General features: G+C 39.1%; 1 protein-coding gene across 10 annotated transcripts in view; it reads left to right on the top strand.

The window, feature by feature from the left end:
- Window positions 1-14,033, top strand: part of Frem1 (Fras1 related extracellular matrix protein 1) — a 154,587-nt gene extending 140,554 nt beyond the window's left edge. For all 10 annotated transcript variants that reach the window (XR_390326.4, NR_154662.1, XM_006538013.4 and 7 more), the window contains 2 exons: window positions 8,374-8,459; window positions 11,355-14,033. Coding sequence is in view for 8 of the 10 variants with exons in the window: in XM_006538013.4 (XP_006538076.1) it covers window positions 8,374-8,459; window positions 11,355-11,554 (286 nt within the window). In the remaining 2 variants the exon portion in view is untranslated. The remainder of the gene's footprint in view (window positions 1-8,373; window positions 8,460-11,354) is intronic.
- Window positions 14,034-14,497: the final 464 nt, after the last annotated feature.

The raw sequence follows: 14,497 nt of genomic DNA, 5'->3' as shown, positions 1-14,497 counted from the left end.
ATTATCCAAACAATGCAATTACACTAATATGCATGCATTCTTGTTGAAATTGAGACTTCAGTAATTTCTAGTTAATATTGATCATATCCTATACTTTATCAAATTTAAAAGGGTTGTGCTCATCAAAGGACACCATTAAGAAAATGAAAGGTAAACCATATTCAGAAAAAAAAAATCTGTTCTTAAATCACGTAAATGACCAAGTTCTAGAATAAAGCTCCTATAAATTAATAACAATGTAGCTGAAATAAGAGCAAATGGGCTGACGAGGTGGCTCGGCAGGAAGAACCTGATGACTCGTGAAAAGGTAGAGAGAACCGACTCCACAAACTTGTCCTCTGCCCTTTACATACATGAGGTAGCATGTGGGCATCAGTGAACACAGAACATATGTACAACTACAACAAAATTTTATAAGTGACTTAGCAACCTCACAAGAAAAGGAAACAAAAGGTTCCTACATAATTAAAAAGATCCTCAACATCATTAGAGACAAGTCAAGTGAAAATGAAAGCAATTTATACTTATAAATGATTTTAAAAAATCACAAAATTACAAGTCCAGTGTTGACAAGGGTATAGAGCAAAGATAATTCTCATGGATTGTTATACTTGGAACCACACAATGGGGTGTCTACTTTGTGGGACTGTCTGATAGTTTTTAAATAAAACTGTATGTCCTATATAACTTAGTTATTCTATACCTAGCTACTTCACCAAAACACATTTATATTCACATAAGACTGAACCTCTGGAGCGTCCAACATTGTGAGTAAATTATGGATAAATAGCATACAGAGAGTATACAGCTTTACACAAGAGAATACACATTACACAGTTCCAGGTATATGTGTAGGAGAATCTAGTCTGTGCTGCTTCAGTAATAAAGGGTTTTACCCACAGATTGTCAGAGAACTAGAAACAACCCCAAAATTGTCCTTGTGGAAGGGATGGTAAGGGTCTTTGTCTTCATCTGCACTGTTATTATGTGGATGTAACACCTTTGTCAAAATCCACCAGATTAAATATTTAATGACCTCTGCATTATTTGTAAACTTCCCTAGTTGGTTTTTTGTTCTGTTTCATTTTTTTGAGACAGAGTCTCACTGTGTTGCCCAGGCTAGCCTCTACATCATGGGCTCAACACACAGCTTCTCATATAGACTTTGTTTCAAGGAGAAATAAAGTGTTTAAAACCCAGGAAGGTCAACCACATTTTTCTTGTCACTGGTGTATTTTATATTTTAACTGTAAATAGAGTCATGACAGGTTAATCAGTACTTTTGGGGCAGTTGTTTGTAAGTTGGTAATGTCATATAAATCCAGACATTTAGAACTCTTAAAATTAGTATTGTTTCACTTTATCTGTTGCCACAATGCTGCATGCTGGAGAATAAATGAAACATTCTTTTACTAAAACAACCAGATAGACCACATCTATTTGAAGTTCATCTAGGACAGTGAGACAAACTTACCAATGTTTTGGACCTTAACACAATTCCTTATGTTGTGATGACCCCAACCACAAAATTATTTTTGTTGCTACTTCCTAACTCTAACTTTGCTATAATTATTAATCATAATGTGAATATCTGATATGCAGATGTTCTTAGTCAACCCCTAAGAAAGGATCATTTGGTCCCCAAAAGGGTCGCAACCCACAGGTTGAGAACAATTGATCTAGGGTATGGCAGGCTGGGGCAATGATAGTTTGGGGTTTTTTGGGTTTTGTTTTGTTTTGTTTTGTTTTGTTTTGTTTGCCTTTCACTCCTTGAGAGATCTGGGTGTTAACCCGAAAGCTGTCTGGCCAGGAGAAAAATGCTTTGTAAAGGAGAGGGTCATTACTGGCAAAGGGAGGACGGTGGACGTACCCAGTAGTGGTGGTTGTCATGGTCATAGTGTGGGGATTTCTGGGTAAAATGTGTACAAACAGAACTTCCCAACTTCGAACTCGAAGGCAGCTTTCTTGGTTCATCTTCCATTTGATGTGGCTGGCTCTCAGTGGTTAGTTAGAGCCTGATCAGTGACATCAGTCACTCCCTTCTGCGATTCCCAAAGGATGCTCAAGTCCACAGTAAATCAGTCCTCGGTAAGCTTTCAGGGTTAGTTGTAAAGAAAATTGGTTTCTTTATTTGTGGGGGTGGGGCTTGGGGTGAGAGTCGGGGCTGTTTAGGGTTGGCTCTGGAGGCTGGAAGTGAGGCCAGGGTTCTTCCTCAGTCACTATATTAGTTCTTTTAAAAAATCCTTTTAGATATGGCTTATCACTGAGCCCTGAGGTCACCGATTCAGACTTGCTGGCCAGTGAATGCCCAGTCCTCACTGATTTCTCTGTCTTCCTAGCATGGGATTAGAGGCATGCTCTACTGTGCCCAGCCTGTGTGTGGATCCTGGGAATCCAAACTCAAGTCCCTGTACTTGTATATCTATCACTTTATTGATTGTGCTTCTCCCAAACACTCATGATTTCCTTTCCTTTTTCTTTTTGAACGTTCATTTATTCATTTTTGTTGTGTTGGAGAGGAAATTTAGAGCTTGATAAATTATAGCCATATATCCACTGTTTACTGAGCTATACCCTAGACTCTCCTTAATTGTTAATGCTGTGAGAAAATGAAGGAGCCGTGCACTGGAAATTGTCTCTGCATTCATACAGAGATCTTGGTGAAAGGAAGCCAGTTGTTTTATTTATTTTTTTTTTTTCTATTTCAATGTCTGTTTCTGTTCTTGATTCTGAAATCTTGATCTTCTAATTTCTTAGTGTTACAAATTCTTGTTATAAAATCCTGCCCCTTTGGAGTAACCCTGCTGATACTTTCCTGTTGATAATTCTGTCAGGCTTCCAATACCTTTAAATTTTTTTATTATATTGACAGATTTTATTACAGCTGAGTTTTAATGGTTAGCAGCCTTCTAGTTATGGGGAGTTCCTTCATAGTTCTATTAGTACTGTCTGGTTTACTCATGGTCATCATGAACACAAGGCTGAAATTAAAGGCCTGCCTCCTTTGTCACAAATTTAACCTAAGACTTCTCCTGCAATTTGGGTTAAACATTGTCACCCTGACCTAGCTAGCCTGAGCCAGCTCTGTGCTGCCTTTCCAATGACACATTACATATTATACTTTGTCGTTTTCAGAATCTTGTCACAATCCATCACTTCTGCGAGGGAAGCCAGTATCAATACTCACAGTTTATAGATTGTAAGACAGGTCTAAGGAAGAAAAATCCATTGCTCGTTGTCCTCTAAAAAAAGGAAATACAAAGGGCTTTTCCATACCCTTCCCAAGGAGCTCAATGCGTAGGGTATTTCTCACTACATATGCACCAAGAAGTGTGGCTATTTTAAATTTGTGATAGGCAAATCTATCGCAAGCCTTCAAAATCATGTGTTTTAAAGTCTTGTATCACTCTCACAGCAAAGAAATAAAAATTTAAAATCGAGTGTGGCTAGCTCTTTCAGGGAAAATCAAAAGTGTAATCAGGTTTTGAGTTTATGGATTCATGTTTTAACTTTTTGCTGTAGAATAAAGTGAGTCTAGACTAGACCATACCTTTAAACACTGTTCTTTAGTATTGGTCTCATAATCCAATAACTAAACTACTCATAGCTCAATATAATTGTCTTTCATGGTAAGATGCATTTTACATTGGTGATGTCATAGACTTTCAGATCATTTCTTTCCCACATCTCTTTCTCATAAAGCTCTATTAAGAATGTAGATGTTTTTTAATTTGAAAGTCTAGACTTAGAACTTACTAAGTTCATGTCTTACTATAAGTCCAGTTAAGAATTCCTCTGGCAGTAAATATGAGTTTCCAGCAATATCTGTTGACTACATATAGCAGAACATGATTGACATTTAGAAATTCTGCAAATGGAAGATTTTTGTCCTGAAATATGTTCATCTTCCGTGGTGCTTCGAGGGTGGGGGTGCATCAGAGTGGGCACAGCTCTCAGATCAAATGTGGAAAAAAAAACTCTAGAACCACTGTCGTTCAAATTATTTCCAAGCTTTTTAGTACACTTTTTTCGGGGAATTGTTTTAGGGAACGTACTTTAAGAAAACAACTAACTAGCAGTAAAACAAACCCAAGTTGCACATTATTTATTTACCTTATTGACTGGGAAATTAAACAGCTTACCAAATACCCTCTTTGATCATATTCTAGGGTATGTAAGGTCATGTGCTATGTCAGGCATCACTAGAAATGTCTGTTTTAGTTGACATGTTAAATATTTTATTGGACTGCACTTGCATGGTCCCTGAGCATGCATCTGGTTCTAGAAGGACGAGGAGAATGATTAAAGAGGTACACACTGGTGGAAGTCACTTTTTCAAAGGCCACGGGGAGATTTCAACAACTTGTATAAGCCCAGGAGGAACGTTTGTGGGTAGTAAGACCCCTCTCGAGCACAACTTGTCTCCGAATGCTGACCACTGCTCTGCCATTCAGCATGCTTCAGTCACGCCCCGGTCTCCTGCTTATATCACCCAATACTTTCTGGATCATTTTTATCGTGTTCACTGGTCTTGTTGGCTTGAAAACGAGTATTTCTCTAGGGATTGTCAATCCTTGTCGTGAAGTTAAAGTCACGCATTTTACATTTTGAAACTTGAAGCTCTGCCTTATCATTAGATATTTTAGTAGATGGCTTTAGATTCCACGGTTAGAATTAGAACACATACAGACTGTGTTTTGATTGGGCTGGAGGGACTGTTATTTTATACTGTGCTGTTTCTTCGAGTTCCCCACGGTATGTGTCTGATTCTTTTCTTTTTCTTTATTTCCAGAGGGTCATTTACAATGCCCGTGCTTCAATGAGAACAGTAAATTGTATGTTATCCCTTGTCCCTAATCAGATTACTCACTCAGCTCAACCGTTATCTCCCATCTCTGGGCCTCCCCATTGGTGTTTTATTATTTTTCTAACCCAAAGGAGCCAGACTGCTAGATTAAGCATTTCTTGAATTTACATATTGTAATCTCATCTGCTCATTTCCTAAGGCAGTCATTGTACATTTGGTAATTCTATTATTATAGATCATTATCTATGATGCCATTTCTCCATCCCACAGGAGCGTCTGGAACCCCTGCTGGCCTATCCTTAAAGAGTTGCCCTAAAATACCAGTACTTATGCAAAACCTTTTGAAGAAATAGATGTTTGTTTTTATAGCCAGAAAAAGTAACGCGTCCGTTCCTGATCCTGGACTTCGAAAGCCATCATAGTTTAGAGTTTTTGAAGGGGTTCTATTCGTATGTGTTACCTATAGATTTCAATTTTATATCTATAAACACACATGTCTAAAAAGATAGTAGCTACCATATTTTATAAGTCTTTGAGCAAAGTGAACAGGAATTTTTCTTTTTACTTAAAACCACACATGCCAAAACATTTGTTTTGTGAATTATTGCTTTGATATTTTGCCTAGGTAAGAAACAGCTATTTTTCTGCCTGGTCTTCTTATTTTTTAACATTATTATTAATTATTAATTATTATTATTTTGTTAGGGGTAATTCTTGTTTTTTATAGAGTTAAACAAACAAACAAAAAAACCTAGAACTGTTTTTAAGCAGTTAAAATACATTTTACAAAGTCTGTTTTAAAGATAGTTTCAAAAACTTTCAAGCAGGGGAGAAGCTAAACACCCAGGAATGAGCTCCTATATCCATCCTGGTGATGGCTGTGAGGTTGGTGGTGATAAGTAAGAAAATTACCAGGGAAGGGACAGAGGGAATAGGCAGGAAATCTGCCATTCACATTCTTAGTCCAGCACTCCACAGGGATGGGATAGCCCAGGCCATTTAATACAAGTTAAATATTATGTGTCCCAAGCCCAGAGAACATAGGATGCCCACACTGGATATGAGGAGATGTCTCTTGTAGCCGCTGTGACTGTCAACCATGAGCCAGCAGTAAATAATAGGTTCAAAACCAAGTCGTAAAGCCCAAATCCAGCAGCTTGAAGCTCTCCAGCAGCCTCACAGATCTCAGGAGACCTATAAAGCACTGCTGAATTATAGAGCAGCAAAAATCCTGCGTTAGTGGAGGGAAAAATCATTAAGAAACAAATTATAGTTACTATAGATGATAAGTTGGAGAAATCTATGTGGATTTTGGGAAGACATAGGCAAAATGAATGAAGTTTCACTCAGCAATGGCTTAACTTTGTGTCGCCGTTTTCTTCCCCACTTGTTTTCATGTCAATAAATGTTGACCTGACAGGACAGTCGTCATGGTTTTGTTTTCTTGCCATTTGGCTTAATGTTTATTTTTGTTGTTGTAGTTTTTTTTTTTTTGAATTGCATTTCTTCTCCGGTCACTTATGTGGCACATGGTCCATGAATGCCATGGTGCATGTGTGGAAGTGAGAAGGTGACTCAGAAGACATCCTGCTTCATTCTATTCATTGGAACAACTGGACATCCACAGGGCACACCGTGCTGCTGTGAGAGAGGCAGATTTAGCCATTGCTTCCTCCTTGAGTCCATTTCTTTTCAAGAAGAAAATAACCTACTGGCTTTTATCAGAGTGCTTTTAGAGAGCTTTAAGTGTGCTCCACTAGGGAAGTCAGATAACGGAACGCTGCTTACAGAGAGAATTCAGATGGCTTCAGTGAGATTCGCAGAGAGCTCTATTTTGAGGAAAAATGGCAAGTGCTGGCAGGAAGAGAGTCTCTGACTTGTATTAAATGGGTGAGGTTTGACAATGGAGCTAGTTCCATTTCACTGAGACATGGAAAGGCTCCTGCTTATGGGATTAAGTAAACACACCAACCTCAAAATTTAGACTTTGAGTCATATTATCTGGGAGGAAAATCAAGGTAACTTACTGACCAAATTAAGTGGACGACTGTCAAATTCATACCAGCTTTAAAAAAAAAAAAAAAAAAAAAAAACTCTGTAGGAGGATCAGCAGTTCAAGCTACTGCGGAGTTTGGGGCTAGCCTGGGTTACATGAGACCCTGTCTCTAAGAAGGAGGAGAAACAGGATAAGGTTCTTCAGAATATTTGATATGAAGTAATTGATCTAAATAATCTTCCCAAGTTGACAGTTGTTAATTTCCAAGAAACTATTCTAATCCCACTGAACTATGGTGTAAATAGAACCCAGGTATAAGATAACACTTTCCTTGCTGTCGCCCATGCCCATCAAAGCTAAGCCAGAGTGTTAAAAATCTTGAAAAGCTCTTTCTTTTTTTTTAATTGGGTATTTATTTCGTTTACATTTCCAATGCTATCCCAAAAGTCCCCCACACGCTCTCCCCTCCCCAGTCCTCCCCCACTCCCACTTCTTGACCCTGGCATTCCCCTGTACTGAGGCATATAAAGTTTACAGAACCAATGGGCCTCCCTTTCCACTGATGGCTGACTAGGCCATCTTCTGATACATATGCAGCTAGAGACAAGAGCTCCGGGGTACTGGTTAGTTCATATTGTTTTTCCACCTATAGGGTTGCAGACCTCTTTAGCTCCTTGGTTACTTTCTCTAGCTCCTCCATTGGGAGCCCTGTGATCCATCCAATAGCTGACTGTGAGCATCCACTTCTGTGTTTGCTAGGCCCCTGCATAGTCTCACAAGAGACAGCTATATCTGGGTCCTTTCAGCAAAATCTTGCTAGTGTATGCAATGGTGTCAGCGTTTGGAAGCTGATTATGGGATGGATCCCCGGATATGGCGGTTTCTAGATGGTCCATCCTTTCGTCTCAGCTCCAAACTTTGTCTCTGTAACTCCTTCCATGGGTGTTTTGTTCCCAATTCTAAGGGGCAAAGTGTCCACACTTTAGTCTTCATTCTTCTTGAGTTTCCTGTGTTTTGCAAATTGTATCTTATATCTTGGGTATTCTAAGTTTGTGGGCTAATATCCACTTATCAGTGAGTACCTTTTGTGTGAGTTCTTTTGTGATTGGGTTACCTCACTCAGGATGATGCCCTCCAGGTCCATCCATTTGCCTAGGAATTTCATAAATTCATTCTTTTTAATAGCTGAGTAGTATTCCATTGTGTAAATGTACCACATTTTCTGTATCCATTCCTCTGTTGAGGGGCATCTGAGTTCTTTCCAGCTTCTGGCTATTATAAATAAGGCTGCTATGAACATAGTGGAGCATGTGTCCTTCTTACCGGTTGGAACATCTGGATATATGCCCAGGAGAGGTATTGCGGGATCCTCCGGTAGTACTATGTCCAATTTTCTGAGGAACTGCCAGAGTGATTTCCAGAGTAGTTGTACAAGCTTGCAATCCCTCCAACAGAAAAGTTCTTTCTACATATTTACTAATTTTCTTTGTATTTCCATTATGCACATCATGTGAACAGCAATGTAACCACCATATCACTGAGACTCCTGTTTTCATTTGTGTATGTGCAGGCACCAGGGCGACCTTGTGACCGTACTCTCCAGAAGGCATATGCAGTGGCTATGGGCGATGAGTGGAAGAAAACCCTTCTGGATAGGCAAGTATCTGCACTCCTCTGAGCAAGAAGCAGGCTCACAAGCAGCCAAGGAGCCGATGCCCACCACTCCCTTCCGTTGGCCAAGTGATTGTAACTTATGGTAACATGTAACAGTTAGACAGTCAGTCAGTTAGAATCATCCTAAGTCCTGGAGTGTGGCTCAGTGACAGGGCATATACTGTGCAAGTGCAAGACCCCTGGCTTCAATCCCTAGCAGCCTGAGGGGGGAAAAGGACCATTTTTTTGGCTTTTTGGCAGGGTACTTTCATTTAGACATTTATTTTGAAGACATAGGGATCTGGACAGACTGACATAAAAATTCAACACATGACATTTCTAAAATTCAAATATTTAGAAATAGCTATAGAGCAAATTAGATTACAACATGCCTATGTAAAGGCAAAGTTATTATTTATTCTTAAATTATCTAGTAAAGCTGTAACAAAATGTCTTGTGTATATATTAATTGACTAAACAATTATATATCATAGTATTAATAAGCATACTGCTTTCCTCCGCTGCCATTTCAGGAAGGCAGTATTCATTTGTGACCAGGTACTAAGTGAAAAGGAAGAATTCATAGCCATATAAAGCATGGAATAATTTGGAATAAAAAAATTTATGTGCAAGTTGGAGAGATAGATTATAGAATTACATGCTAAAGTTGGAAATTATTTGTCTCTAACCAACAATACAGGTACTTTGAATTTTATTCCTTGATTTTTCAAATTTTTAATATTTTCTCTAATTTTGACAGTTATAACAATCTTTACAAGTTACTTCTGAGACAGAATTCTCAAGGCATATCTGAGTTAGTGTTTCCACTGCTGCCTTTGAGAGACCCTGTATTTGGGGTAACAATTACAAAGCCAGTCTTTGGTTCTCAATTATTTTTTTCTGTAAACTTCATTGGGTCTTTAAGTCCAGACATGGTCTAAGAGTATTGAGTTAGTCTGGAGCATAATTTCCCTATATGTCCATAATGGTTCTAAGGCTTTGTGTTCACAAAAGCACATGTGATCTGGTCAATAATCCATGGAAATAGCCCAGTGCAGGTCAGGGTGTTTCAGACTGAAATGGCAGTGGAGGAAGGCCGCATGCTGGTGGCTAGAATGGTTGTCACAGTTAAATCTGAGTGACAAGATGTCAGACCACTCTGTGATCACAGAGGAGTTCTCTCGCATGGTTTTCTTTTTAGAAACTCTATTATGAGAAGTAGGGGAGTGCTTCTTTAAGCAAATGTTACAGATACTTACAACATTCGAGTCTAATTTTCAGAAATTGCCAGTGGGCGTAGAGCAGCAACGAGAAAAAAAAAAGGCTGAGTTTTATTGGCATTGTAGCAAAGTGAAACGTGTTAAGCTCCTGACAAGAAATGATATGTCATCAGCTACTTCTGGATATGAAAATGAAGGCTTTTAAAGTACGGGAACAAGGAATAATAATGGGTGGCAAAATGTCTGTTTTCCCGTGGTAGGAGCTTTGTGGGTAGGTGACAGAGATGACAATAATAGCTAGAGAGGTGACCCAACTGGTTAAGACCACCACTGTCCTTACAGACAACCTAGGTTCGGTTCATAGAACCTATGTGGCAGCTCACAACCATCTGTAACTCTCATTCCAGAGAATCTCATGCCTTCTTCTGGCCACTTCTGGCACCACACATACATGATACACCGACCTACACGTAGGCAAAAATACTTATACACATAAAAATAACATACCCATATACATAAAATAATAATAAATTGAAAAAATAATATCAGCCATTAAGTAAACACCAAAATATCTTAAAAGGGGTTTTTTAAATCTTAAATTCAAATATAATTACATAATTCCCCCCCATCCCTTTCTTCCCTCTAACACAGTGGCTCTCAACCTGTGGGTTGCAACCCCTTTTTGGGGTTGAATAACCCTTTCACAGGAACACTGGAAAACACCGATGTTTACATTGTAATTCATAACAGTAGCAGAATTACAGTTATGAAATAATAACAAAATAATTTTGTGGTTGGAGGTCACCACGGCATGAGAAACTGTGTTACGGAGTAGCAGAATTAGGAATGTTGAGAACCACTGCATAACATTTCCTGTTCCCCACTTGCTCATTCTCAAAGTCTTGCCCTCTCTTTCTTTAATTGTATATATTATTATAAATATGTACATATGTATGTATATTCTTGCGTACATAAATACAACCTGTTCAGCCCATACACTGTTACTTGTATGTATATGAATTCAGGTTATGACTAGTTGGTTATAGGACTAGTTGGTATTGAAGAACCAGTTGGGGGGCTCTTCCATGAAAGACTATCTCTCCCACTCTCAGTGTTCCTTAGTTGCCTACAGTTCTTTGCCTATGGTAAGAGTTTTACATAAGCTATCATCGTTAATCTTCAACAAATCAATATATACTGTTTTTATGCTCATTCTTTAGATGTAAAAACTAAAACTCAGAAAGGTTGAGTAACCTACCCAAAGAGGGCAGATGCTTCTTGGCTCCAAAGTCTAATACACCAAATTGTGTCATATTTTGTCCTCAGATCTTCTTGGTTCAAGAACAGGAACTCATTTTCACTTAAAACTCTGCTTAGTACCGTAGACCAAGGCTGGTCTGGTGGTTTGCACCTGTAATTACAACTATTTGGAGGTTTGAGGTAGGAGACCGATGTGTTCAAGACTAACTGGGGAATTTAGTGAGACCATACCCAAAAAGCAAAAAGTAACACAGCAGAGGACTCTAGCCCAGTAGTAGAGCACTTGCCTAGCTGGTATAAAGAAATCAGCTTCATACTAGCTCTGAGAGAAATAGCAGGAAGAAGGAAATAGGAGAGCCATGGTGCCTGAGTTTAAATGTAATCAAAATATCCGGCATGTTCTCTTGGCTCACACTAGGCTTGAAGAACCAACCGAGGACTGGCCACTGGGAGTGGATCGGAGGTGAACCTGTTGCTTTTACCAACTGGAGGAGAGGGGCCCCTCTGCACCCAAAACCTGGAAAGAACTGTGCTTTGGTTCAGAAAAGAGGACAATGGCAGACAAAGAACTGTAGCAAAGGCAAGGCTCACAATTTTGTGTGCTCAAGGAAACTCTGAACACAACCTAGCCTTTCTCATTCATCTATTTACAAGATCTATGTGTATTGCCCAGTGAAGATGCGTTGTTGTGGCTGGCTGGGCATGTCTTTGTGAGTCTGTCAAGCAAACCTGGAAGCTAAATCAACAGTCCCAGGGAGATGACTGTATGAATGTGCCTTTCAAGATGAGATACAACTTCTGTATCTCAATATTTTTCTAGATAAATGTCTACAGTATTATAGGCTAAAATATTTGCTTCTTCTAGAAGATTCAGACTCTTTCCTATGCCTACTCTCAGGCAATACAAATATCCATGGACCTTAAATGCTTTTGTCTGTAGACCTCCAATGAGTCCACCTAGAAAGGTCGGTATTGCAGGTGCTTCTACCACAGAGTTTGAGTGGATATAGTTCTGTAGATCCATTAAACCAAGGTTGAATGCCAAAGGTTGGTTTATTTCCTTAGGCCCTTTAAATGTGAACTTAAAACCAGAGGCTATGTGTAGACAAAGGGGCTCTGTTTTGAATGGAAGAGTCTTTCAAGAGGATGCTCAACTATATAGGTTTAGTGAGGTAGGGTCAGAGGCCTGCCTCTATTGGAGAGCTCAGATTCAGGCAAGGCTCTGACTCTACTAGGGAGATCAACCCATTCCACTCGTGAGACATGTTACATTCCAATACAATTATGGCATTGTGCCATTCCTTGACTAACTATTGGGTTTTCACACCTTCCAAGGTCGTATAAACTTTGAAGTAGCAATATCTTCATCTCTATTTACTATGTTGACAAGTCTTTTTAAAGGATATGTGGAATAAGGAGTGTATATGAGTATGGTTGACATACAGAGGAAAAGTGCCACTCCCTTGGAAGTACCTTCATGAACTGTTCTGATGACCAAAGAAAAGTAATACTGGAAACAGACCTTTTGAAAGGCCAGACTCACTCTTGGAAAGGATTTTGATGTGACTTTGAGCCTTTAAATCTGTAATATTTGCAGAGACACTCTTCTAATTAGATTCTCCAATAGAGGGTAGCTTATTAATTTATAAACTCAGTTGAGTGAGACATTTTTGTAGCATTCAAGCATGCTGTGCTTCTCCCAACAATCCCTTCTGGAGCCCAGGGTTAATTATAGGAAGTCAGAACGTCCTTTTTGAAATGTTTATTAAAATTTTTCTTTTCATAATCTCTAAAAAATACAGCTGTGCCAAATATAACCTGTCATATGAGCACCCGTGTAACTTTAGAATTAAATGAGGTGTTCAAGTAGACTAGAGCTTTAGGGCAGACTTTTTAAATAGAATAATAATATCTCGAGTGTTATAGACACTAAAAATGGCTTAAGAAAGTCGTTCCAGTTTCTGGATATAAAACATGACAGGCTTGCTTCATTTCTGCTCATTTATCAAAGTTTCGGTTCATAGAAATTTTTACCTAAGGTTAGGATAAGACTCAGACATTCTGTCTCTTGCTGAAATCCAGATGTAATTGCAGAGCCGGGTGCTCTTAGCTTGGAGGTTTGGAGAAGTTTGTAGACCGTAAGTGCAAAGGCCTGTGGAACATAAGGAACCTTTAGTGTTTAACCCAAACAGGTCAAATCCTTCCTCCACTCGGGCTCCAGCCAAGCTCCTTGTAACCTACTGGCTTCTACACTGTGCAAAGTTGGGATTCAGCGTGCAGGAAAGAGGGTGGAGTTCTCCAGTTCGGATACTGAGGAATTCATTCTATAGCTGTGTGCTCCGTTAAAGCTGGAAATACAGAACTAGGCCAACCGTGCTCAACCTGCGCGGCACAGCTAGTTTATTACACTTTCCTGCACTGAAAATGGCATGGCTGTAATTGCAAGTGGTTAGTTAGTATAGGGAATGGTTTGGGAAGAGACCCAATTAGTTTCTTCCAATTAGGAAAAGACCATTTTGAAATTTTCTTGATCATGAAAGCTTTACCAAAATGTGGAATCGGGTCTAAGTGATTGGCAGAACACACAAGGTCAGGCAAGCTTAGCTGATGGACATGGCTGTCAGGGTTGAGGAGGCAAGGCTGGAGATGCCAGTAGCCAAGAAGAACATACAGCAGAGGGCTGATTATTGCCCTTCCCCCTCTAACTTGAATGCCCACTCAGGAGCTTCTTATGTGCAAGGACATACATGAAGCTCAATGGTATAGAACTTTTAAATTTTGTTCTGATAGTTGATCCTTAAAGAATACATAGTATATGTTTACTGAAGATAAATCTTAAAAGCTGGCGCCAATCATTTCCTCCTCTTCCCTGGAGTGATACAAAGAAACTGAGCAACCTTTATTTGTATTTCTAGTTTAGTTTATTTTTAATACAACCCAAATATGCACGTATTTTAATGAACACTGTGGTTCTATGTAATTTAAATCATCAACTGGTGCTGACTAATTTCTGTAAGGAAGTAGCATATTAACTGTACTATATCTAGTGTTGTGTCAAAGCCAATAAAATAAACATGTCTAATTCTCAGACACTGTACCTTTAGTTTGTCGTCCTTTACATTTTTCATGGGGCCTCACTGGTATCGTTTAATTTATGTCACTTTGCTTTTTCAAGACAGTCTTTCACTGTGTAGCTGAGACTCTCCTTGAGATGTCATGGTCCTCCTGTCTCCCAAGTACTGTGATTAAAGGCATGTGCCACCATTGGTTTTTATCTTAAGCAGGCTTTTTTTTTTTTTTTTTTGGTTACACTAGCTATTAGTTACTAGCTTCCATGCATTCATACAGTATTTGCTCAGTGGTATTGAATATGCAGCAGACACCGGGCGTTGTTAAAAATCTAGAGACACAGGACCGAGTAAAAAACTAAAATCACAAAGAATAGATGCAGATTTCCGAAAGCTTTAAAACCTGGAGAACTTTTTTTATTTGTTTGTTTTTGTTTTTTTCAAGACAGGGTTTCTCTGTGTAGCCCTGGCTGTCCTGGAACTCACTCTGTAG

Source organism: Mus musculus, chromosome 4 (genome assembly GCF_000001635.26).
Source record: "Mus musculus strain C57BL/6J chromosome 4, GRCm38.p6 C57BL/6J".
In the NCBI taxonomy this organism is placed as follows: domain Eukaryota; kingdom Metazoa; phylum Chordata; class Mammalia; order Rodentia; family Muridae; genus Mus; species Mus musculus.
This window is presented reverse-complemented; position numbering and strand designations above follow the sequence as displayed.